Raw genomic sequence first — 27,391 nt, 5'->3', positions numbered from 1 at the left:
GCTTGGTGCACAGATAAAATTGCCAGAAAGTATTTTTTTATATTGTATCCAAAATGTGCAATATATAACTTTTACCCATTATTCCTACCTCTTTCTTCTTGAAATGTGATATATAGAATATCTCTTTCATTTTCCACTTGCTAACCATTCCCAAACTATTTTTTCTTGTCTTTTTTTTAAATTTAGACCTCAATAATTTATTCCGCCATTCTTCATATATATTGAATTCCAGACTTTTCACCATGTTGATCATATCCCTTGTAAACATCATAGTTTTGTTAAATACCTAATGTAGGCATTTTGTTAGATACCTAATAAAGTATAATATTTTCTTCTTTTTCTCTTTGGTTTTCTTTTTTGTCCCAAATTCTTCCCCCTTTTCATCCCTCTCTTGGCCATTGAGAATGCAAGAAATACAAAAACCGTTATGCATTTGAGGCAGCTATGATACTTTTCTACACTAGCCATATTCCAGGGAGGAAAAAAAGATGCTTCAATCTATACTCAGTTCTCACTTTCAAGGTGAATCATGAGTCCTGTGGAGTTTTGGTGGATCATTTTATTAATCAGAATTACCAAGTCTTTCACAGTTGATTATTTTTGAAGTACTGCTGTTACTTTGTAGATGGGTCACGACACGTTGCCATCAGTTCATATGTCATCCAGGTTTTTCTGAAACCATCCCTTCATCATTTCTTTTATGTTCATATACCATAGTTTTCTAATCTCTCTCCACTTTATGGTCATTTCTTGTTTCCAATTCTTTTCTACCACAAAAAACGCTGCTGAAAATATTTTTGTACATATATGTTCTTTTCTTTTTATTTGATCTCTTTGGGTTACAGATCTTTCAGCAGCATTTTGGTGCAAGGGATACACATAGTTTTATAGCCTTTTGGGCATGATTCCAAATTATTTTTCAGAGTGGTTAGTCCAGTCCACAGCTCTATCCAGAGTGCCCTTAGAGAATCTGTTTTCCCATATCTCCTCCAGCATTTGTCATTATCATTTTCATTATGAGATGATAACCTCAGAATTGTTTTAATTTCCTTTTCTAATTATTAATGGAGGGAGCTAGGTAGCTCAGTTTATGGAGTGATGGGCCTGGAGTCAGGATGATCTGAGTTTAAATCTGGCCTTGGTTATTTACTAATTAGTGCGATCTTGGCCAAGTCATTTGATCGCTGTTTGCCATAATCCAGTGGAGAAGGGAGAATCATTCCAATATGCTGGCCAAGAAAATCCTATGGGCAGTATTGGCATGCTATGGTACTCAGGGTTACAAAGTGTTGGATGCAACTGAACAACAACAAAATTATTAATAGTTTAGAGCATTTTTTCATATAACTATTTATAGTTTTAATTTTTTTTTCCTCTGAAAATCATCTTGTTTAATAATTTGACTATCCGTTGGAAATGGCTCTTACTTTAATAAATTTGACTCAGTTTTCTGTTTGAGAAATGAGGTCTTAATCAGAGAAATTTCTGCAAATAAAATATAGTATTCTAAAAGCAGTATTCCAGATGTAATTTGACCACTGCAGAATATGGAATTCACATCTCTCCTTACAAGTACTTGGAGAGATTTATGATTTCATTTACCTGGATATTCTCTCCAGTTAAGCACATCATAAGTCTTCCATGCTTCTCTAGCCTATGTGACTCTTGTCCAAATGTCCTCATTTGAAGGTCTTCTCAATATGCTAGGGTCCTTATTTTTTAAAAGAAATTATAAGAATACCAATACTTATTTAACCCTTACTATTGTTAGTTAACCCTTACTATTTGGCCAGTCCACTCTTTCCTTCTGTCATACATCTCTGGAGAAGGAAGTATAGCATAGTGGATAAGGCACTAATCAGGGTTTAGGTCCTGCCTCTGATACTACCATTGTAATCTTGGTCAAGTAAACTTAACTTCTCACAACCCCAGGCAGCTAGCTCACTAAGGCTATCTATCAGGTGTAGATGGCTTGCTATTTGTGTTGTTGGAAGGAATTGACACAGCATGAGTTTCTATACTTGATAAAAATCAGTATTTGGATTAAAAGACCATAATTTTTAAAAATTCCATCTCTTAGGATACCATTCTTGATGCTGCTTATGCATGCCTCTGTATTGGTGATCTGTTGCAACCTCTTTCTATCTCCTATGCTCCTCTCCATTGTCTTTTGGATAACCCTTCACATTAATTTTTTTGGAGACTGATATTCCCCGACTCAGATGTTCAAATGACTGGATTCATATTATTAAAAAGATAGATGTTATACTTTTAGCATTTTATCACTAGTCTTTGGCAGCCTTTAACTGTAAGATTTGGTACTTTGTTCTTATGTTCTACTTCATCCCTTAAGGATTTTCATGTGAAGTGTTACCAAGTCAAATTGTCCCTTATCCTATATAAATACAATTTAAAAAAAATTTTTTTGGAAACTGACTCCATGACTTTATGTTGCATTCTATTTTAGTTGGTTTCATGCCATTTTTCTAGTCTACGTAGATCTCTTTCAGTTCACACTGTCTTTCAGCCCAGCTTCATACTGTCTGCAGATTTAATAAGCATAGCTTCAGTGTATTGTTCCTTGTTATAGAAATGGTGTGTGTGTGTGTGTGTGTGTGTGTGTGTGTGTGTGTGTGTGTGTGTCTTAAAGACAGGGCCAAGAGCTGAACTCTGGCAGGACATCGGAGACCTTCTCCCATTTTGACATTAATCTAGTGACACTGAAACTTTAGGTGTGAAATATATTCAATAAGTTATCCATAAAAATGCTTTCAAATGATCAAATGTACTTTGATTTCTTCTTGTTCTCCCACTCCCTAGGAATTTGAGCTTCTAGGCAATGCAGCAACCTGTCAATAGATTAAAATGTTCTCAACTTGGGGTAGAATTCCTTTTTCCTAAAGTACAAAACACAGTAACCAGGAACAGTAATTGGCCAACTAAAGAGTCTAGAGGATAAGGAATAGTCAGAATGGGGGTATCTATTTTAAAGGTATATAAATTTTTTGATGGGAAAGATATTTTTTTGAAGAGAGATAAAGATTTTAAGTAGACTTAAAGTGGGCATCAGTAGAATGAAAACATGATTAGAATTCATCCAAGCTCCCAGACACAATCTTTGTTCTAGTATTTTCACTGGAGCTTAATGGCCCTAGAATGGGCAGAGTTGTATGGGATTACTTCTCAACCTATGTAAAAAGCAAGGATTGTGTGCAGCCGAACACCTCTGGATACTTCCTCCTGTACCTGAAGAAGTTGGTCCCTATATAATGCCTCAAATATTTAAGAATTTGGTTGCTCAATGTTTATTATTGAAGCTTATACAGTTCTTGTTTTACTATCAAATAATTATTGTCAAAAATAGTTAAGTGCCATAGTGACCTGGTAGTCAAGATTTGTTTATGTGCTAATCAACATTCTTTGAGTATAGTTATGTTGTTAACCCCTCTTGCCAGTATTTGACCATCTTATCCACAAGAATATTATGAGATTTTGTTACAGACTTTGCTGCACCATAAGTGAATGGTGACTGTAGCATTGCCTTGATAGGTCAGGAGGTAGTTATCTGTGATTCCATCCATCAGCTTGTGGGAATTGAATCTAGAAGTGCAATTCATACCTACTGTCTGGTTTAGTAGACCATAGATGATAGACCCAGAAGTCATCTTACCGAGCCCTCCTAATTTCCAGATTAAGAATTGAATTCCAGCTCTGTTAAAACTTGCGCAGGGTTATACCGATAATAAGCATTATAGGCAGGATTTGAACATGTATTTCAGGACTCATGCTCTTTCCACTGTACCACCTAACATAAAGAAATTAAGATTATTCAATCAGTACTAAAAGCAGTACACAGTCTTTCTGTTTTCAGGTCCTATGCTCAATCTGCAATAGCAGTTTCTGGTTTTAGATTTCCCACTAATTGGTTTTGTAATCTCATGCCTCAGAACCTCAGTTTTCTTATCTTTACAGTTAAAAACCAGGTGTTTAAATTACAGAGTCTCTAAGTTCTCTTCTAGTTCTGAAACTCTGATACTGTAACTGAAGAAATAAGACTGAATTAATCTCTGTTTGAAGACTCCTACTTATCATCATCAGAATTAGTTAGACCTTGCACTTATCTGTATACATATATATGCATACAGGTATATGTAGGCATTTTCCTGTACATTATATTTTTCTACTTTGCTCATTTGACATTGATTCATAGAGATTTTTCCTTTACTATTTGCTTCATTTCCTGGTTCATTTTCTATTTTTCATGATATACAAATTCAAACCAGTCAGAAATGCTTACAAAAGCTGGTTTTGCCTCACTGGTTTAAGATGTCTCGAGGAATTCTGTGTGTGTGTGCATGTATGCTTGCAAAAAAAAAAAAAAAAATCAGCAGCACCAAAGAGAAGTATATAAGTCATTTCTATATTATAATATAAAGGAAAGAGCACTTAGACTTAGTGTCAGAAAAACCTGGTTTTTGTTTCCAGATCTTCTGCCTGCTATCTGTATATATTCGGTAAATCACTTAATCTTTCTGCTACTCAGTTTTTTCATCTATAAAATGGGGACTATAGTACTTTAAACTCTCTAGTTCCCAGGATTATAGCTATGCTGTGTGCTATGTAAATAGGGCATGTTTATCATGTTCCTCACAGGTAGAATTGGGTGTGGATAGAAAGGAGAGAAGTTTGAGATAGGCACAGAGAACCCGAGGAGTAGTCCCATTGCTTCCATGGGATGACACAGTCCTTGCCACACTCAACCTCAAACTGACTGAGGACATAATCTCCAAGGGCAAAAGAGCTTTTTGTTAGCTGTTTCTTCTCCAGCCCTGCACTCTTGTCACTGGCTTCCTATCCAGAAGATCAATTGATTAATATGGATTTATTAAGCATTTACTACATGCCAAGAACTGTTCTAAGCACTGGGTTACAAAGAGTAAAGAAAAGCAGTCCTTATCTCTAAGGAATGTTTGATCTTATGGGGAAGATGACATATACATACATATATATACAATTAGTGAAAATATTTTAGTGTAGCTTGGTGGCACAGTAGATAGAGCACTGGAATCAGGAAGTCCTAAGTTCAAATTCAGTCTCAGCTACTAGCTGTGTGACTCTGGATAAATCACTTTGTTTACTTCAGTTTTCTCATCTGTAAAATGAGCTGGAGAAGGAAATGGCAAACCACACCAATATCTTTGCCCCAAAAACCTCAACTGAAGTCACAGAGGCAGACATGACTGAACAACATTGTGTGTGTGTGTATTGTATGTAATTGTAGATAGGTTATAGACATACACACACACACATTTTGTGTGTGTGTGTATGTACATCCTCAATCCACTCTCACCTACATCTCTGTGACACCTCCTTGTCCCCTTTCCTGTTACTCACAGCTGCCTGTCACCTGGGACAGCTCTACTCCCAGTCCTAACCTTTAGGGACAGTGATTACATGCTTAAAGTCATTCTTCAATGATGAATTTACTTCCACCATGTCAGACCCTCCTCTTCCCACTGATTCTGAAACCCTCGTTGTCATTGCTTGAAATATGTTCTCCATCCTTCACTTATTCCTTCCTTATTCCAATCCCCTGAAGACCATGCCCCTCACTTACTAAGGTGCCCATGTCTTGTGCCATGATTATTACATTTAATAGGAATATTAATTATTCCAGGGTGAAGTTACTCACCCTTTTTACTGTGGTCTCTAGAATGGCTGTTCCATAGGTCACATCTAGCTTTATCTTAAACCTTTTTCTTCCTCGCTTCCTCCATCTTCTATTCACTGAGACTTGGCTCCTTTCTGATGACACAGCTTCCCTGACTACCCTTTCTAGTATTGGAAATACTTATGTCCTCCAATTCACTGGTGCTGGTAGGAAGGTTAGAATCTTTCTTGCCACCCACTACAATTTCCAGGCACTCCTACTGCCATCACTCAGTAACCTTTTTTCCTTTGAGGGACATTCAATCAATATTTATCACCAATATAAAAATTGGTAGTTGTTATCTGTGGGCTTTCAGGTCATCCCCTTCTTTTCTCAGTGAGTTCAGTGCCTGGCCCACAATTACTTTTATATCTCCAATACCTTTTCTCATACTATTTCAACATAAATAATGATAAGTCCTCAAATACCTTTACTCCCTAATTTTTTAAGACTTATTCTTCTACCCCAGTACAACTACTCATGAAGATGATTATTCCTGTGATCTTGTTATAATCCACAAATGTCCCACTTTCATGTTCATGAACTCTGAAATGCCTTGATTTGATCATAATCTGTTGTCATTCCGCCTCTCCCACTGAATGATAATTCTAAACCCAGTCCATCTGGACCTCCAGTCCCTCCAGCTCTTGAGTTTGATACTTGATAAATAAGCCCAGCTTTGTACTGCTTTTTCCCATGTCTCTTATTGTATGACGATCTTACCTTGCCAAATCTCGTCTTTGAGAAACCTACAATATACCTTTGTTCTTTCTCACAAACTTTTGAAAGCTGGAGAAAAATCATAAAATTATGATCATAATGACTATTGGACAAGGTTCACTACAAATTTTTGTTACATAATCCTCACTGAGTCCTCACTACAGCAAGGCAAACCTTTAAAACTTCACTAATTATTCAGTATCCTACCTACCAAAGTAATTTTTACAAATCTTTTTATCCTTTCTCAACCCTTCCATTGTTCTCTGTCTCCCCACCCTCTTACCTGAGAATCTTGTTTCATATTTCATTGAAAAGATTAAGGCCATTTACTGCACAGGAAGACGGAGGTCTTCTCCCTTCCTTTTTGTGTCATCTCTCTTAAGATATTTTTTGCCATTCTCTCCTTTATCACATGAAAAAATTTTTCTCTTTATCAAAGCAACCCCTTCTATAAGAACAAATGATTCCTTCTATTCCATATATCACACCTATTGTCACTAATTTTCAGCCTTTCCCTTTCTACTAACTACTTCACTGTTAACCATAAACATGCCCATATTTCCCCTATCCTCTTTCTATTAGCTATTGCCCCATATCTCTCTTCCTTTTGTTGCTAAACTCCTTGAGAAGTCTGTATGTAATTGCTATCTTAACTTCCTTTCTTCTCATTAACTTTCTCATCTGCGCTTCTTGGCTTATACTTTAAGACTCAGCTAAAGTTCCTTCTGCATGAAGATTTTCCCTCCTTAGTTCTTCTCTGTGAAAATCTTTAATATATCCAGTTTATAGTTTGTCTGTACATAATTGTTTGTTGTCTCTACTGTTAAACCACAGCTTCTTGAGAAACAAGGACTGTTTTTATTTTTTCCAGCCTAGCACATATCTGCCACTTAATGCTTACTATGACTAATTATGGACAGGATAACCAAAGAGGATGGGGATTCTAAACTGGAGTAGCCTTCCCCAGCTCTTTTTACTATTTTTTACCTATTTTTTACCTATTTACTTTCCTAATGGATTAGGTTTAGAACCATCTTTCTTTTTCATCCCCATTGAGACCCTGACACTAATTCAGAATTCTTGATGCCCCTGACCTTTTCTTCCCATTTGTTAGTCTAACTTATCCCACCATGATATAAAACTTTAAAAATATTATAACTTTATTACTTATATAAAACTAATAATTTGGGACAAGGCTTTATTGTTTCCTTTCCTAGCCCAGTTTTGTATATCAGTCAATGAAAGTATATTACAAAATATTAGAACTTAACTAATCTCTTTCATTCATAATTTACCACCCTGTAATAGTTAATATTCCTATTAAATGTAATAATCATGGCACAAGACCTTTAAAAATCAGTTTACTTGTGGGAAGACAAGTATAAACAGAAGCATAATTCCTTTTCTGGTAGGATTTTAACTGAGGAAAATATGCAGTATTCACCTCATTAAATAAAGTAGAATAATGGAAAAGTCAAGACATTCAGTAGTTCTGCTATGCTAGAACATTTTTCTCAGTGTGCAGGTATTCAGTATAAAGTCAGACAATTTTGCAGCATTATTTTCTTTTAGTCATTAAACTTTTATTGGACAGTACTCGTGATCAACATTACAATTATTGAATACCTTCTTAAATTAAGAAAAACATAAGTAGGTACTGCTTAAAAAAGTAACTAAGCAATTTCTGTATTGGAGTTTCTAATGGCAGCATGTTTGCTATTTATTGATCAATATGAACATTTCATTGGTTTTTAATTTTGTAACTTTTATGTTGAAAGATAAGATTTATTATATGTTGTTTAAGAACCAAGGGTTACTTGTTTAGCTTTCTGCTTATTTGTAGGTGTAGAATTTTTACTGGCATATGTTGATAATGGAGGACAATGAAGTGATAAAGGGAGCAGAGGGAATTTCATTGAGTTATTAGGCATTTCTAGGGGGAGTTTTTGGAAAGTACCAGATTCTTCCAAGTGGAAACAGAGTTTGGGAGAACATTGTAGATTGTGTTAGTAGCGTGGATATGGAATCAGGAAGACTTGGATTTTAAATCTCAAATTTTTACTAGTTGCTTGACCATGTGCAAGATACAACCTCTCTTGAATCTCACTGTACACATTTATAAAATGGGGATAATAGTACTTATCTCTATAGTCTCTTGAGAGGCTCAATGAGATAACATATAACTTACCTTAAAAGCTTAACTCATATAAATGTAGTTTTTCTTGTGGTTATGGTTATTGTTATTATTGTTTTATGCTCAACTGCTAGAGGAATTAATTTTACAATGGGCATATTTAATAATGAAGTATAGTTTACCAGATGCCATCTATATTGATTTTCAGTGTCTTTAAAAATTCTATGTGCTATTTCTAATGTGTTGAAATATGTTTCCATTAATATTTTTGATTTGTGCTTCATTAGAAAGATGGAAGAAAATATTTATTCATATATTTAATGTACTTAATTTCAGTTTTGACATTCCTACTCCTTCTATATACTTTATCTGTTAAAAATCTTTTTTTCATATTCCTAGCATCATTTTGCATTAGATCTATTCCTTACATGTAATAAATTGCAGGGAGGATTTACACTTAGTGGGAGGAAAGTGTTTTGTTTTCTAGTTCTTCCCAAGTCAGATTTTCACAGTGTAGTTTGAATACATTGTGACTTCCTATAACATCAGCCATATCTGTATGGCTCTGTAAAGCAAATACAAAAACATTTTTATAAATAAAATATGCAAAAGCAAAGACAAAAACATTTGATCGTCAAATGTAGTTGCTTTTTGTGTCTGACTTTGTGAATAATCTGTTTATTCATCTTATTAATGCAAATGTTTGAAAGCTAACAATTCTTCAAGCACAAATTATGGAAAATATGCTGAAATCTGTTTTTTGTTTTTGGTTTTTTTTTAGAAATTAAGACATTTTCATGGAATTATAGATTGTTGGACCTTTTAGATCATATGATAAATAAGGAAACAGTTTATACCCCAAGGTCCTTTAAGTTTAAGAGCTATGTATGATCCTGTGAAACTAAGTAATTTACATAATTAGTTGGAAATGTACTATACCACATTTTTAGGCTTATATATATATTAAGGATCTACAGTCATTTTTCCTTTACTGCAATAAAATTTGGTTGTATTAAATTAATTTGCGGTACTTAAGCTGAATATGAGACTTAATGCATATTTCTCTTTTTTCTTCAAAGTTTCATGGTTTTATCCAAAAGAAAACATTCTCATCGTTATCTTCCCGATTTTGGCTATACTGCTTTCCTGGGGTCAATTCGGTATTGTGAGTAAGTACCAAAATAAGTCAATTCCTTTTCTTATTTATATACATTTTAGTAGTAAAATTGCTTGGTTCTTTGGACACTGTGGTAGAGAAATATTCAGTGAAATCATTTTGCTAATGATATGTGGTTCTGAAACAGTGCCAGTGTGATAAAATAAAAATGTTTTGCAGTTGTTTGTGCTTTACTTAATCTTTTGAATAGGCCCACTCACTTCCTTCCCTAGCATACTTTCAGGTTCCAAGGGTATTTTCCTTTACCTTTTTAAAGATAAAGAGACAGTACCATGTGTTTTAATGGTTTTTATCACAATATATTGAATTTAATGAACTATTTAACCATAATTAAACTTCCCAATATAACAAGTGAATCTTGAGAAAATACAATATTAGGAATTTTTACTGCTAAGAAGCACTGTACTATACTGAATAAAATGTTTATTTGGAGGCAGGAAAGACCTGAGTTCAAATCCCAATTATGACATTTGCAAGCTATGTAATTAGAAAGTCATTTAATCTATGTGAGCATCAGGCTATATTCTAACCCTCAAGACTATAGGTGAGGTTTGGTATGTATTAGTGTAACCAATTTCCCTAACAGAACTTCTCTATACTGATCAAATCAAAGGTCATTGAAAATACTAATTTTCCTTAATCATTTGAATGTTTAGTCATGGGATCATTCATACCAAATACTAACGTTCAATTGCTTCATTTAGCATTGACTATTAGTAATCATTTTTATTGAAGGTATATTAGATATCCTCCAATGTTAGTTTCTCTGTTTTTTTGTTTTGTTTTGTTTATCTTTGTAACACCTAGCTGTGATGATTTGTGCTTAGTGAAGTCTTAGTAAATATTTGTTGAATTTGTTAGGATTAGGGAAAATTTCTTTGTGTTTACACAATTACTTTTTAAGATAATTCTATTAATTGAGTTTTTACTTATTAATGATAGAAATGAGAATTTCCAAAGTTGTAGTTGTAACAAATCTTTTATCTGGAAGTATTGATAGGGTAAATTTAAAAAATATGTGCTATATATATTTGTACATATTAGATATTAAGTTGCTACTCATTGAGATGAATAAAGATTTCAGAATTTTGGCATTTTTGCCTCTTTCAGATATGTGAAATGATTCCTCAGTGCCCTCACACTTATATTATCTCTGGCACTGGTCTCTGCTGTGTACAGCTGTTCTAATCCAACCAATTGCTTTTCCCTAAAGCAAAAAAAAAAAAAAAAAAAAAAATAGGCCGCTCTATCTTCTTTCTGAAATCAGTTATTATCATGTTTTTCCAAAATAGTGATCCTTTCCACTCTCTGACCTTCCTATTTTTCCCAAAAAGACTTTTTTAAAAATCACTTTCTGTTATCTTTAGTTTTGTTCACCAGACTTTCTGCTCATGGTAAACATCCTGACACTCTTCTTGCCAAGCTTTCTGCATTGTTTCTCAGTGACCTGCTCTTAGTTCCATTCCTTGTTCATGTGTTTTCATAATTTGGTTAGTGAGTTCTTTATTTCTTGTCATCACAATTCTTTTTCTTTCCATCTTCAAAATTTCATAATTTAGAGGTACCCATCTTATTGGGTGACTTCTCCTATGCAAATTATCCATCCTATCTTTTCAGTTGAATCCTTTGAATGCCCCCTCTCCCAAAATCAAGCATGCGTATCAGATTGTAGCATTTTTCATCTCCTGTATTCCAAAGTACAAAGTGAAATAGCCACTTCCCTCCAGATCAGAGTCATTTTCACATCTTCAGCCGGATTCTACCAGTTGGTGAGAATCAGTTCCAAAATCTAATTTCCCATGTTGGTTCTTATGTATTTTGAAGGATTAAATTATTATTAGGACAACTCCGATTACCAAGTGCTTTGTTTTTGGAAAAGATAGAACTCAGCATTTGTCTTCATTGGAGCATTTTACAAAATTGTCTTTGACTATATGCAGTTGATTGGATTTTTTGTTTGTTTGGTTTTGTTTTTAATTAATGATGTGGATAAAAGAACAGATGATAAGTCTGTCAGCTTTACAGATGACATAGAGCTGGGATGGAAAACTTCTACAGAATGATAGCATCCAAAAGAATATTGACAGGCTGAATCTAATAAGATGACATTCTTAATGGACAGTTTAACTTTCGTGGTCAAAAAAAAAATCAACTTTATAAGTACAAGATGGAAGAAACATGCTTAGGCAGCAGGTTATTTGGAAAAGATCTGGGATTTTTAGTCGATTTTCAACTCTGTGTAAATCAGCAATGAGATTAGACAGCTAAAATGACTAATGCAGTTTTAAGCTGTATTAAGAGGGGATATAAAGTATCAAGTTTAGTTCTGGCTGTCATAATTTAAGGAGAATTTTGGCATGTTGGCATGAAGAGAGCAACTGGGATATTAGGGAGATTTTAAGTCTATGTCCCGTAAGGATCATTTGAAATGATTGGGGGTTTTTAGTCTGAAGAGGAGAAGAAATGCCCAGCAGGTTCATATACCACCTCTGATGCTTATTGTCTATGATTGGATTTTGACTTCACCTCTTTGGGCCTTGGATTTCTCATCTGTAAGATATAGGAGTTGGATTAAATGGTCTCTGAGGTCCCTTTCAGCTCTAAATCACTTAGCAGAGTGGATAGAGGGCTGGAGTAAGGAAGAACTGAGTTCATATCTTACTTGTTCAGGTCATGTGTGACCTTGGGTAATTCATAGTTTCACTATCTAAAATGTTACATAAATTCCACTTGTTCTAGCTTTGATTCAATGATAACCCTTCAAGGATTTGTCAAATGAGAGAGTGATTCTATTTATTTTCCTTGATTCCAGAGGTCAAAATCAGGAACAATGAACTAGAAGATACAAAAGGGCCAAACATCCTTAGATTTTAGTGATAATTATGATGAGGTCAATATACCTCCTTGTATTGCAGTACTTTCTAATTAGTCTTCCTCATGTTCCACACATGGTGCGGTGCGTTTGTTTATAGCTGTCTGAGGCCATGGATTTTTTGTTTGTTTTTCTTGTTTCCTTGGATTTTGTATTCTTTTACTTCTAAGTGTCTAAGTGATATTCTTCCTTTGTAGTTCTTCTCTATGCTAATTAGTTTGGTATATATCTCTATCTGGATATCCCTAAAGGTAATTTTCTCGCCCTTCTTTTCAATTTAAATCCCCTTTCAAAAAGTCAAAAAGTATTATTTCTATGTGCCTTTATACTTTTACACATCTTAATTAGTCTGCTATACTCCAAATCTATTAGGGATAATGGCTCTAAAAATGGGACTTTTAGGGTTTGGACATAGAAGCCTAGCAAAGGAGAACTAAACAAAAGAAACACAGTTTTTCCTGAGGATGAGTTAATGGGAATTTCTGATTTCTATGAGCACTATTTGAAAATGATTCTTTATAATAAAAATAGAAGCTTGAACAATAATCAAAAAAGTTTAAGGTATACAATTATCCTTAGAAAGAAGATGGCCCTAGATTACTTCTTGCAGTCCTAATTGTTGTACCTAAACAAAAGACCACGAAGCTCCTAGGAGAGAAAGAAAATGAGAGAATGTGACTGTAATATCTAACTTCCATTCCTTGGCTCAACTCTAGGAGCCATTGTAGAGAGGAAGGTCAAACTTTATCTGCTTTTTCATGGTAACATGGAAGAGAAAAGAAAGAAATTGTCATTGTAGTACTTGCAGACTATTCTCTTGTTGGCTAACAGAGAGGAATAAGAAGAAATAAAAACTGTGAATACCATTTGATCCAGCAGTCTCACTACTGGGTCTGTATCCCAAAAAGATTATAAAAGAGGGAAAAGTACCCACTTGTGTAAAAATTTTGTGGTGGCAAGGAACTGGAAATTGAGTGGATGCACATCAGTTGGGGAACTAAATAACTTTTAGTATATGAATGTAAAGAAATATTATTCATTCTAAAAGAAATGATGAGCAGGCTGATTTCAGAAAAGACTGGAAAAAACTTACATTAACTGCTGCTCAGTGGAGAATATTGTACACAGGAACAACAAAATTATGTGATGATCAACTGGTGAATATGATTCTTTTATACAATGAGGTTATTCAAAACAATTCCAATAGACTTGTGATGAAAAAAGCCTTCTGCATCCAGGGAAAGAGTTATAGAGACTGAATGTGTATTGAAGCATAGTAGTTTTACCTATTGTTTGTTTATTTGAAGTCCGTGTCAGAAAATAAAAATAAAACATTTCCCTCTTATGTTTTGTCACCAAATTAAACTCCTCCTTCTCATCCTTTTAGACCTTTCTTTATATTTATTAGTCATGGAAAGGACCTTAAAAATCATCTAGTAATCTAGATATATTTTTCTTTTTCCTTGAATACACCTTACATTTTTTCCATCACTAAATTATTTTAGACTTATTTTTTATAGCATGTACCACAATTCAAAATTAAATTCTAAGCCTGTTAAATATTTTGAATAAAATGTATATATTTCTGTGGCTGCATAGTTCAGTTGTTTAAAGAATTATGTTAGGCCAAGGGCATAGGTTTGGTCCCCTAGCTCCACTTAGATTTTATTCATCCCATAGTTTAGATCCTAGATTTTACCAGTTGCCTCCCCAACACTTAACAGTTGCAAGGAGGTGAGGGAGTTTGGCTGGAGTAATGCAAATCTATCACAACAACCAAAAGAGTACTCCAGGGGCATGCCCTACTGATAATCTACCAAGAATACCATCTCCACATTGTCATTATTCTAATTACTATTGCCAGTTTATTTTCTAACCTCAGATTTGACCTATGTATTTTTTCTCCTTAGCTAGATCATTGCTTTCAATTATCCAGTCATAAAACCATAAAATTGTACAGTTAGGAAAAGCTTTAGAAAGAGGTCACTCAGTCTGACCTCCTCATGTTAGAGTTAAGGAAGCTGAAGATTAGGGTTAATGGAAAGTGACTTATTCAAGGACATTCAAAATGTTAGTGACAGTGAAGACTAATATAGAGAATATAGCAGAAAGTTGTAGATGGGAAGCAGCATAATACTAGGAGAAAAAAATAACAGTGACTAAATCCCATTCCTCATACTACCTGTGTGAGCTGGGACAAATTAATTAATCTTTCTGGGCTCTGTATCCTCATCTGTGAAATTAAGGAGTTAAATTAAATGGCCTATGAAGTGTTTTTCAACTCCAGTTCTATGATCCTATGATTGCAAGTTCAGGTGTTGACGATTTTGAATGAGCAGTTAGTGATTAAGACATTCAGAAGTTCATAAAATCTTGTTTGAGACATTAGTAATTTATTCTCCTACTTCTGTTCCCCAATTCTTTTCAGTGGGTCTCTTTTCATCTTCCTAAATTTGAATAAAATCATCATTCTTTATGCTAGAAGTCGGTCTATCTCCTTATCTCTCTTCTCAGTGGCAGATATATTAAATGTCTTTTGTTGCTTCTCTTCCATTATTCGGGGATTGTATAGAGTTAAATTTAAGCTTGACAATAGGGAAAACTCGCTAATGCTTAAAGCTGTACACAAGTGGAGTGGGCTGCTTTGAGTAGTAGTGAATTCTTCCTCTTTGGATGTCTTATAGCAAAAGTTTATTAAATATGTTCTAACAATAAAGATTCATGTCTTATATAGATTAGAGTGGAAGTCCGTTGAGGTCCCTTCCAACTCTCAAATTATGCGATTCTGGAAATGTTACTCGTGGAAGGGCTTTCTAGACCTCTTTCTTTTAGTGAAGAAATTACAAAAGTCTCTGCTCCCTTAATTAACTTTAGTGACAAAAGGTGAAGTCCATAATTTGCTCATTTCATTCCTGTGCAGACAGCTGCTGGATTTAATAGCTAACATTTATATACCTCTTTTAAGGTTTATAAAGTTCTTGGCATATATTAACTCATTTGATCTTCTCCACAACCTTGTGAAGTAAGTGTTGTTATTTTCTCCAATTTACAGATGAAGAAACAGGTTGAGAGAGGTAATTTACCCAAGTTCACTTAGCATTAAATGTCTGAGACAGAATTAGAGATCAGTTCAACAAAGCAGCTAGGTGACACACTGGATAGAGTATTGGACCTGGAGTCAGGAAGACCTGAGTTCAATTCATCCCCTCACTAGGACAGCCTATTTGGGAATAATGGGAAAATAATAATACTTTCTTCCCAAGGATTGTTGAGATAAAGTGGCCATATTTCATTTATATTTTAGTTATATAAATGAAATAGTATTTTATTTACATTTATTTCTTTACAATATAGTATATATCTGACCATGTTACACTCCCTATTCATTAAACTCTGAGTGGCTTTCTGTTAACTCTAGAATCAAATCTAAAACCGTGTTTGATCTTCAAAGACATTTGCAACCGTGATTCTCCTTTATTTCTTACAATTGACTCTTTTCCATGCTCTCTAAACATCCATTAACAACAATCTACTTGTTCTTCCTCTCAAACAACACTCCATCTTTCAGCTCAGTTGCCTTCTCCTCTTTGTTCTAAATCTTTAGAAAACTTTTCCTCCTCCTCTTTGCCTCTTAGCTTCCCGCAAGACTCCCAATCTCTTTTCTTCTTTTTCTTCCCCTGTCCCTCCTCCCACTAGTGCCTTCCTTGTTATGATTACCTTCCATCTGCTCAATATATATTTTATATGTGCATAATTATTTGCATATTATCTTTTCCACCAGAATGTCAGGACTTTTTCCAGTGTGGCAGGGAAAGTGTTTTTGCCTTTCTTACTGTCAGTACTGCCAGTACTAAGCATAGTGCCTAGCTTAAATTTGCTTAACAAATGCTTGTTGACTGTTGTTTTGTTTTGTTTGTCTTCTCAAAACAGTGATGGAACGAACAATTTAAAATTAAAAGCTTATTTTAAAAAAAATTACAGCTATTATTTTCTATAATGACTTATTTTAATTCAGTGATTTTTCTTCACTTTCTGAAGTCTTGTAAAAGCAGCAGGTTTTATAAATTGAGAAGTAGATTCTGCCACAAAGCAGCTAGAATGTAGCAACAACAAATTAAATAATGTTCTGTGTGCCAGTCTAGTACAGTAAGGTCTAAATTTAAGCTCTAAGTTTTGCTTGGGTCCAAAATGTTTGAAGGTAGCTTACATTTGTTACAGTTGCCATCTTTAACTTATAGAGTACTTTTTAATAAGTTAGATTGATTTATCTAACAGAGAAAAAGGTCATAGATAAAAGGGCCCTAGAGGTTTTACTGTGCATCAAAACCAGTTTTTTTTTTCCACCTTCTATACTGCAAGAATTTATGAATAGGCTAGTTAACAGGACACCACATAATATATAAAAAGGAAAGCAATACTTTGCAAGGTTGACTAAGGAAATTTTAGTGATGTCAACTGACCAAAAAAAAAAAAATTGAACTTGCTTTTCAAAGATAGTGATTGCTAGAGAATCAGGAAGATTATGCTAATGCATATTAGAGATTTTTGTTTAATGAGCAAAAATATAATAATTAGTCTTAGAAGCAAAGATTTTTTTATTAGAAATTAGTTATAGCTATTATCCAACATGTTGGATGGTTATTATATGGAAAATTAGACAGTGGATTTCATTTTTTGATGTAACTTCGGGGTTAAAGCACTGCACTGGAATCAGGAAAACCTGAGTTCTGATCCAGCCTTAGAAACTTGTAGCTGTGTAACCTGCCAAGTCACTTAACTTCTATGTTTCATTTAACCTCTATGTTTCTGAATCTTCATCTTCAAAATGGGGATAAGAGTAGCACCAACTTTTATAGGGTTGTTGCGAAGATCAAACAAGTTAATATTTTTAAAGTATTTATAATCATGTTTGGCACATAGTAAGTATTTAATAAATGCTTATTCTCCACTCCTCCTTCTCCTTCTTCCCCTCCCCCCCCCATATTTTGTAAATCTAGGGAATTTGAATTTCAAATAATTTTTTAAAAAAATTAATGCTTTAAGAATGGCCAATTATGCTTGAAATAGTCTTATGTGGGTTTTTCCTTATTGGGGCTTTTATCCACTAAATTAAAATCTGAAAAAGGTTTTATGGCTCATTCAGAGGTTAAGAAAAGCAGTGATAGGCTCTGATTTATAGATCTACATGACTGTTTCAAACTATTTATGTAATATACTCAGAAAGAAAATTGTTATAGAAGTACATGGTATATTTCCCTTGTATACAGAGAAGACGCTATTTTCTATGCTTTTGGGTCCCTTCCACTTAGTTCCCCTCCCAGATGACATTGGCAATCCTAGGAGAGCAGGAGTTGTGAGATTTCTTCTTATGGTATCTTCCCTGGCAAAAAAAAAAAAAATGTGAGGAGTAAGCACACAAGTTCCAAGGGAGTGTGGGCAGAGAAGCAAGGAGAAAGACTATGAAAAATTTCCACATTCAACACAAAAAAATGTGTTAAATGCATTCTTTATGCCAGATACCAGTAGGTATTGGGAATATGAAGATGAAAAACAATAGTTCCTTCTTTCAGTTAGCTTATTATTGACTGGGAAGGGTACAGTATGAACATGGACAATTGTGTTCTAAAACCTATGATAGAGGCAAAGATAAAATCCAGAGTGCTATGGAATATTTTGCACATAGAAAGAACACTTCCTTGACCAATTCATCTTGATTCTAATGCCTTTCCTCTGTTATTTCCTATTTATCCTACATATGTTTTGTATACATTTATTTGTATCCTATTTGCCCCATTAAATTGTAAGTTCCTGGAGGTCAAGGACCATCTTTTGCCTTTTTTTTTTTTTTTAATATGCCTAGCATTTCATATATTGCCTTACCCAGAATAGATGCTTACAAATGCTTATTGATTGATTTAGATTCTTTCTGGTCTTAAAATAGTTTTCAAAATGTCAGCTGCAACCTTTTAAAATTTCCATGACTTCTAAAAGATAGGACATAGGGACTTAACCTGTGATTTAATTAGTGTAGGTAATTCCTGATGACCAAATTCCTTCTTTTTGAAACCTTTCTCATCTTAAGAGAGTTACCCAAAGGGCTGAGAGGTTAAGGGCATTTGCCCAGTGTTCTCTTTTTGTGTCAGAAGAGATAGATACTTGAATCAGGGTCTTTGTGCTTCCAAATCCAGCCATTTGCTATGCTAGGTAGTATCTCTGAAACATGGAGAGGTGATTATTTTAGATGGCTAATTTATGACTTTACCCCCAAAGTTCCTTTAAGCTTATTTCCCCCCCCTTTTTGGTTATTTTTATCCATAGTAATCATATTATAGCATAAATATAAAAATGTTTTAACATTAATTATCTGTCAATTACTGGCATGTAGATTATCCACTTATGGAAAATGTACAAAAAATACTTACTCCTACATTGTTGATATTTCTTCTAACATCCAGCAAGCTGTTAGGCTATCCCCTTACTTCTTTCTTATAAAATGAGCTGAATGTCCTGTGTAAAACAAGTTTTGAAGTGTGTATGTGTGGGGGAGAGTATGTGGTGATTTGGACGTACTTTGATTTCAGCAGTTCAGGAATTTCTCGCTGTGGAAATTCCCTCTCTCTGATGGAGAGTAGTATTTTTTCTGCATATGCAGTCGAAGAGTTGCTTGGAGATGCTGAGAGATTAAGTGACTTGTTGTGGTCATATAGCCAATATTTGGCTTTTCAAAGAATCAGCTTTTAAAAAAAAATTTTTTTTTTTTAGTTTGATCATTTCTATAGTCTTTATTTTCTAAATTATCTCTATATTTAATCTTAAATCACTTTTTGGTGCTTATTTTGGGTTTGTTTTGGTTCTAATTTTTGAAAGTACATTTACTCAGTTCAATTATCCTCTCCTTTTCTGTTTGTTAATGTTTGTTGTTAGAGTTATAATTTATCCACTGAGGACTTCTTTAGCTATATTCTGGAAATTTTGCTATGTTTCATCATTATTGTTTTCTTTCTCATAAGTATTACTTATTCTTATGATAGATTCTTTGACTCACTCATGTAAGGTTTCATTATTAAGTCATTATTAAGTCGAATAAGAGATTATTGGATCTCTACCTCTTGGTTACATTTCTTGAACTGATTACTATTTTTATTGTGTTGTGTTTTGTAAATAATGTGTTTTACTACTTGTGAAGACCAAGTTAGCACCCTGGATAACTTAGAATCAGCCAGAGTCAGGATAAGCAAAAGGCCTCGGTCTTTATTCTTGGTCTTTAGGGGTAGAAGTGAATTGGATGGATGCAGGATCTCCACGACCTCCTTTTTTCCTCATCTACCTCCAAAGCGACTCTGGCTTGTCATACTCCACCCCCTAATCCTTCCCACAATTCTTTGTATACATCAAAAGATTGAACCAGCACAGAATAGTGGGAAAGGTCATTTTCCAAGCATATGCTAAAAGAGTATTGTCCAATCAGTAGTTAGCCTTAAGTGCTTGGTTGTCTGACCTCAGTGCATCAACTCAGATTTTCATCCCTTTACATCTCCCGCTTTCTTTTGTTTTAGAATACAGGTGGATACACCATCCCTGACTTCTCAGGGAGATAAGAACCCAAAAAAGGAGGTGATCAAGCCCTCCCTGACATCTCAGGAAGGGAGATGAAAAGCACCAAAGGGAAGAGGGGATTGCTAGCGGGTTTCTGGGCTGAAGGGTCTTATTATGCACAAACCCATCAGCATGGGAGATATTACACAACCACATAGCAATAACGCACAGGTTATTAGTGGTGACTCTCCCCACAACCAGTGCAGGCTCAGTGTGGTGCAACAAACATGAATTGTACATGCAAGTAGTAGTATAACAAACAATATAAATCAACATGGTGTTGTAAAAGATTGCCAGAAGTCCTAGAAGGAGGGTATGTAAACAGCAGTCACACATACGCCTTCTTCAGCAGCCAAGAGATAGTCCAAAACCAATCTATTGTCCATTGCTTCACATGTCAGGGAATCCAATGATCCCCACAAGTTTAGGAAGTCCTGCAACAGTCTTTTCATTTTTTCAGAAAATCCAATGATTCCTGAGGGTTTTCAAGTCCTACAACAGTCTTATCATGTCTCAGAGAATCCAATGATTCCTGAGGGTTTTCAAGTCTTACACCAGTCTTATCATGTCTCAGAGAATCCAATCATTCCTGAGGGTTTTGATGTCCTACAACAATCTTTTCATATCTCAGGGATTCCAATGATTCCTGAGGGTTTTGAAGTGCAACAATTTTTGATGTCCATGAGTTAAATGCCATAACTGCCATGCTCTTTCAGTGTTGGGCACAGTCAACAACAGAACTACCCTATGTTTCTTGGGTCTTTTCCTTCGTTTCAAGGATCTCCTCTGTTTCTCTCCAATGGACAAGGTGAATACGGCTTGTTGGCACCCATCTGATTCCTTCTCCATCTGTAGAGATACAAGCAAACTCTCTCCTCCCAGTTAACCTATCTGGTCCCTTCCATTCACCACTTTCTGGGTCTCTCCACATCACCTGGCGATTATCTAAAGATAGTGGAGCTGCTTGCACTGGACACTGCCCTTCTGGTGGGTTATAAAACCTGACTGCCGGAGCCAGTGCACCTTTGTCAAAAATCAAGAAGTTAATAGTATAAAGGGCTAGATTTAGAAGTTCTCTAAGGTTACCTGTGGCTCCCTCTTTCTTTTGTTTTTGGAGGAGCGTCTTAATGTCTTTTTCTCTTCTCCACTATTGCCTGTTGTTGAGGATTAAAGGGTATGCCAGCAGTGTGTAAAATCTTATACTGTGGACAAAAGTGTGCAAAATGTTTAGAGGTATATGCAGGTCCATTGTCTGTTTTTATTGCTTGTGGCACACCCATAATTGCAAATGCCTGTATAAGTAATTCAGTGACCATTCAGGCCGTCTCTTTTGCTGCTGGTATTGCAAAAGTGAATCCCAAAAAGGTGTCTACCACAACGTGGATAAAAGATAGACGACCAAAAGATTTATGATGGGTCACATCCATTTGCCAAATTTCATTGGGTCTCAAACAACGAGGGTTCTTCCCTGGAGGCAGTATAGGAGCATGGAAAGGCAGGCAAGCTGTATAGGTTTTTACTATGCTCCTAACTTCCTCTCTTGTTATTCCAAATTAAATGTAAAGCTTAAGCAGCCTGATAATATTTAAAATGAGATTCTTGGGCTTCTTGAAATAAAGGAGTGTTGGCCAACATGGTTAGAAGACTATCTGCCTTTGAATTACCATCAAAAATAGGACCTGGAAGTCCACTATGAGAGTGGACATGTAAAATATAAATCTTACATGGATGCTTTCTCACTTGCTCTTGAAGTTCCTTAAAGAGCTGATATATATATTAGAGGCTACAAATTTTACTTGGGCTGTGGCAATTCTTTGTACACACCTACTGAATAGTCCAAATCAGATATTTATATATATATATATATATATATATATATATATATATATATATATATATATGTATCTCCTGGATAATAAGTAAGAACTAGAATGATTGCATACAATTAATTCTGCTAAGTGGACTGAAGAGGAGTTCTGATTACTTTCTTTTATAATTAAGTCACGAGAATATACAGCACAAATATTATGTTTTCATGCATCTGTAAAGATAGTTGGTCTTTTAAGAGGAACTTTAGAAACTTTTTCTTCATCGCCAGTTATGTAATAGTCTGGTTATCTTTAATGGAGACCCATGTGTAAAATTTGGAATTGTGGCCAATAATATTTGCCACTCTGGGATGGTTTCACAACATATTTGTGCATTAGTATAAAAGGTGTATATCTTGTCAGGTCTTGTCCCAGATAATTGTACAATTATCGCTTAATGCTCGCTTAATGGCCTTTAATAAAATTCTAGCCACAAGCACTGGGTAAGGAGTAAGGCTTTGTTCTGGTTGTGCTGGGAGGTTCACCCTCTCTATCATACTGTCTCCTTGATGAAGGACTACTGTAGGTGCCTCTTGTGTAGCAAAAACTGATTTCCAAAGGTTTTTGAGTGACTTTTTCAACCACATTGGATAAAGCCAATTCAACTCCTCTCAAAGCCTCTTGAGGCTCTTTTGTAAGCTGGCATGGTGAGTTTAAAGCACTGTCTCCCCTTAAAATGTTATATAATGGTTGCAATTGATAGGTAGTCAAACCTAACACTGGACACATCCATTGGATATCTCCTATCAATTTCTGAAAATCATTTAAGGTGTTTAGCTTGTCTGTTCTTAAGGAAAGCTTTTGTATTGTAAACACCTTCGGGTATACTTCATATCCTAAATATTGAAAAGGAAATGTCTTTGAATTTTTTCTGGAGCTATGTACAATTTGTAGTTCCTTAGTGTTTCTATGGTCTTTTGTAGAAGTGCTTCTAACATTTGTTCCTCAGGTGCACATCCCAATATATCAACCATGTAATGTAACAACATAACTTTTGGAAATGCTTTTCTTACTGGAGTAAGAGCAGCAGAAACATACATTTGACACATAGTAGGGCTGTTTTTCATTGCCTGTGGCAAAACTGTCCATTCATATCTTTTATAGGGCTCAGCTAAATTAACACTGGGCACTGAAAAGGCAAATCTTTTTATATCTTCCTTATCTAGAGGGATAGAATAGAAATAATCCTTAATGTCTGTAACCCAAAGAGGCCATTCTCTAGGCAATTGAGTAGGAGATGGAAGTTCAGCTTGAAGAGTTACCATAGTTTCCATCTGTTCATTTACCTTTCTTAAATCAGTCAACATCCTACATTTTCCAGATTTCTTTCTTACAACAAATACTTGGGAATTCTAAGGACTTAGAGAAAGTTGTAAGTGTCCTTGGTCAAGTTGCTCCTGTATTATATCTAATAAGGCCTGAATTTTAACGCTACCTAAGAGCCATTGTTCTATCCACACTGGTGTTATCAGTTTTCCATTGGATAGGAACAGGTGAAAGTGTTGGCAGGCCTTCAACAGCAGCCCTGCCTAAAAAACTAAAGTACTCATTTGTAATCCTAATTGTTGTAAAATGTCTTTTCCCCACAGATTGATGGGAATTTTTTCAACTATAAAAGGAGTAAAAACTCCTGTTTCACCTTCAAAAGTCCATCTCAAAGGGGTAACACTCACTTCAGCTGCTATTGATCCCCCTATGCCAGACATGTAGGTGTCTACCTTAATCTTTGGCCAGTGACTGGGCCAGTTGGCACCTCTAATGACTGTACGATCTGCACCTGTGTCTACCAATCCTTCTAATGGTATGCCATTTATATAGATAGTGAGCATAGGTCAGTCAGCTTTCACAGCTGCTGTCCAGTATATCCCTGGATTTTTTTGCTTGGAGTCAGAATCTGGGCGACTATCACCAGATTTCTTATTAGGAGTTTGTATCAATAAATCTGATGCTATTATTTCTCCTGATTGATAAATCACACATTGTCTACCTGTATTAGTGACTGGGATATTATCTACACATTCCCTAGTTTCCCACATCAGTGTATGGATGAACACTGTTTTGTAAGTATTCTCAGGAGGTGAAATGGTCAAGCCTACTATGCCAAATTCTGTAATAACATCTTAACATAAGCTGATGTAGCCCCATAAAGAGTGCAAGCCTTTTTCAGGTCTTTGAGGATTTCTATATCAAAAGAATGTATCTTCTACTTTCTTGACCTGAAGCGTTAAGCTGTTGAATCACAGAATACATTCCTATTTTCAAATCAGCTATATCCTGCCCTTCTTCTGTGGCTTTAATTAGTGCCTTTTGCAATCTAGTCATAGGAGGGGATGATTGCTGGGGAAGAAGTGCTGGTGGTGTCACAGCCCCTCTCACTCCTCCTCCTCCCTCTATCCTGGAAGGTGAAGTTGATGGGGATGTGTCAAGAACCAGTTCCAGTATAGATGGGGTTGAAGCTTCTCTGTGAGAAGGAGAATCACCATGCCCTTTGCCAGTTCCTTCATCCTCACTTAACTCCTCATGCCCTCTGGTGATATTGGCATTAATCCATTCTTTGCCCTCTTTTTCCTCACACATCCTCATCTGGCCATTCTTAGAATTTTTTCTTTATTCTATAACTTGCAGGATTCTTTAAGGCTAATTGTATTATGTTGTGTATATATAGAATGTTTCCTTGGAAATTGAACCAGGACCTTTATCGTTGTAGTATTCACATAGTTGATCTCCTACTAGTTTCCAATTATCTGTCCCTACATCTTCCTTTAAGAACCAAGGGAATGTGCATTCTAATGTACCCAAGAGTCCAGCGATCTGCTCCAAAGTTACAATTAAGTCATGTCCCTGGATCAACTTAAGTATGCTTTCTATAGCGCCCCCTTGGGGCGGGGGTGGGCCTGGGGTTGGGGGTGGGGGAGAATCTTTTCCTAACATCTGCCCCATTTCAGCTAGAAAAGGTTACTAGTTTAGCCCTTAAAAGTAGGTTCCCTGTTTGTCTATTAAAATACTCACCCTATTTCCTGTTCACCAGGGACTTCTTCAGTGAAATTAGGGTCCTTGGTCCACACATTGGGCACCAAATGTGATGACTGAGTTAGCACCCTGGATGCCTTAGAATCAGCCGGAGTCAGGTTAAACTAAAGTCCTTGGTCTTTCTTCTTGCTATTTAGAGGTAGAAGTGAATTGGATAGATGCAGCATCTCCCCGATCTCCTTTTTCCTTGTCTACTGCCAAAATGACTCTGGCTTGTCTTACTCCCCCCTAATCCTTCCCACAATTCTCTGTATACACCAAAAGACTGAACCAACACAGAATAGTGGGGTGGGCCATTTTTGAAGCATATGCTAATAGAGTATTGTCCAATCGGTAGTTAGCCTTAAGTGATCTGTTGTCCAACTTCAGTGCATCAACTCAGAGTTTCAGCCCTTTATAACTACTTCTCCCTTTCTGAGTTTATTTGCAATTTTTTTGTCTTGATAATGCTTGGATTCACTTGCATGTGTATAATTCTTTAGCTATTTCATATCTTGTTTCTTCAGCATTTGTTCATATCTATATTTTCCCTTTTGTTTATATTTTATATTTGTGCAGATCTAGAGAAAGGTAATAGTCTAGTTTTTGCTGAATTTTTTTTTTTTTTGTATTTCAGTTAATTTTTCTTTTATGACTTTTTAGGTAGCATTTGGAACATATAAGTTTAATACTGATATTGGTTGTTTAGCATTCCTTTCAGTTTAATCTAATTTCTCATTTTAAAATAATACTAATTTTTGATTTTGCTTTGTGTGATGGCATGATTGCAATTTTTGCTTTTTGGGATTTGCTTGGTGCATAGTAAATTTTGTTCTAGCCTCTCATTCTGTGAATATTTTTGTACTTTCAGGTTGCTTGTAAGCAATGAATTGTGGGATTATATTTTCTTATCCAATTTGTCATGTTTACTTTAGTTATTTAATCCATTCTCATTTAAAGTTATGTTAGATTCATATTACTTTTTTCTGAATTAGAATTTTTTAAAAATATATATTCTTCCTGTTTTTAAATAACAGTTTCTTCTTTCAGTTATTTTTGTCTAATCATTCTGGCATGACCTTCTTCCATTAGGTTCTCTTCTATCATCCTCAAGACCTGCTTCCTTTCATTTGACACTCCTTTCCCTAGTTTTATTAATCTACTCATATTTATTCATTTTTCTTTTTTCTCTTTTTATTTTATTTTTTGTTTTTTGTTTTGTTTTGTTTTTGATAGGGGCCCAAAGCACTTTTCCAGGGTCATATAGCTAAGTGTAATTATGCATCTGAGGTCACATTTGAACTCAGGTCTTCCTGACCACAAGGCCAGTACTCTATCCACTGTTTCATCTAGTTGTTTTCTCTTCTCTTTTATTTTTTGGGGAAAAAAAATCAGTTAAATATTTAAATGAAATGTACTCTATCCTCTTCTCCCCTTCAACTTCTTTTGTTGGTTTAGGATTCTTTTTTTAATTCTGTACCCTTTTCAAAAAAATAATTTTATTTTGTCTTCCTCTTCATTAATTCTTTTCTCTTTCTGTTCTTCACTTTTATTTTTTGATTCATAGTCTTAAAATTTATTTATTCTCAGCTTCTTAATTACTTATTTTGAGTTCCTTCTAAATAGTTTCTGTTATTAGCCTAGTAGATGTTTCCCTTTTCCCCAGTTTTTTCAATTGTATGCCTCATTCTTTGAAGTATCACTTCCTGTGGGAAACTGAGAGGAAAATAGAGTATTACCTCAATGTCAAAATTTACATTTCTCTGTATCCTTAATCATGTAGTTGATTTCCATCCCTTTCTCTCTGATTGGTGATTTTCTTTCCCAAGATATGTGGGTCCATATTATCTTAATCTTCTTGATTCAGGTTTCCCCCAACATCTCTGAGGTGATTCCCTTTTTCTTGATGTGTAGGGTGTTGTCCATGGAGACATAAATATTCCCTCAGAGGTTGTGGTCTCTAAGCACAAAATTCTTTCAGATTATAAGTATTTTAAGATCTCTGTCTTCCATTATATAACATCTCTTTGCCCATTACTCCAGCCACATACCATGGGAAAGCTCATCATTAGGGAGTTCCTTTCCATATCTAAATTCAGATTTCTTCCATTTGATACCTCACCCATAACTCCTCTTCATGGGAATTCTTTTCCTTTAATTGCTTTTATTGACTCAATTGGTTTGGAAAACATTTTCTTCCATCTCCCAACTTTCTTCTTTCCTTTTATGCAGTGCCCATTCTGTAGTTTACTTTGAGATGGCTCTGGAGGAGCTAAGACTGGTGGACTTTGCACAACCCTTCAAT

The 27,391-nt window shown here is 35.2% G+C and overlaps 1 protein-coding gene across 5 annotated transcripts in view; it reads left to right on the top strand.

Moving 5' to 3' along the window:
• CD47 (CD47 molecule) overlaps positions 1-27,391 on the top strand; it is an 85,688-nt gene that overhangs the window by 25,792 nt on the left and 32,505 nt on the right. For all 5 annotated transcript variants that reach the window (XR_004232977.1, XR_004232976.1, XM_023498976.2 and 2 more), the window contains exon 3: positions 9,644-9,733. Coding sequence is in view for 3 of the 5 variants with exons in the window: in XM_023498976.2 (XP_023354744.1) it covers positions 9,644-9,733 (90 nt within the window). In the remaining 2 variants the exon portion in view is untranslated. The remainder of the gene's footprint in view (positions 1-9,643; positions 9,734-27,391) is intronic.

This window comes from Sarcophilus harrisii, chromosome 3 (assembly GCF_902635505.1).
Source record: "Sarcophilus harrisii chromosome 3, mSarHar1.11, whole genome shotgun sequence".
Classification (NCBI taxonomy): Eukaryota; Metazoa; Chordata; class Mammalia; order Dasyuromorphia; family Dasyuridae; genus Sarcophilus; species Sarcophilus harrisii.
Note: the sequence above shows the minus strand (reverse complement) of the source record. Positions and strands in the feature narration are given on the sequence as shown.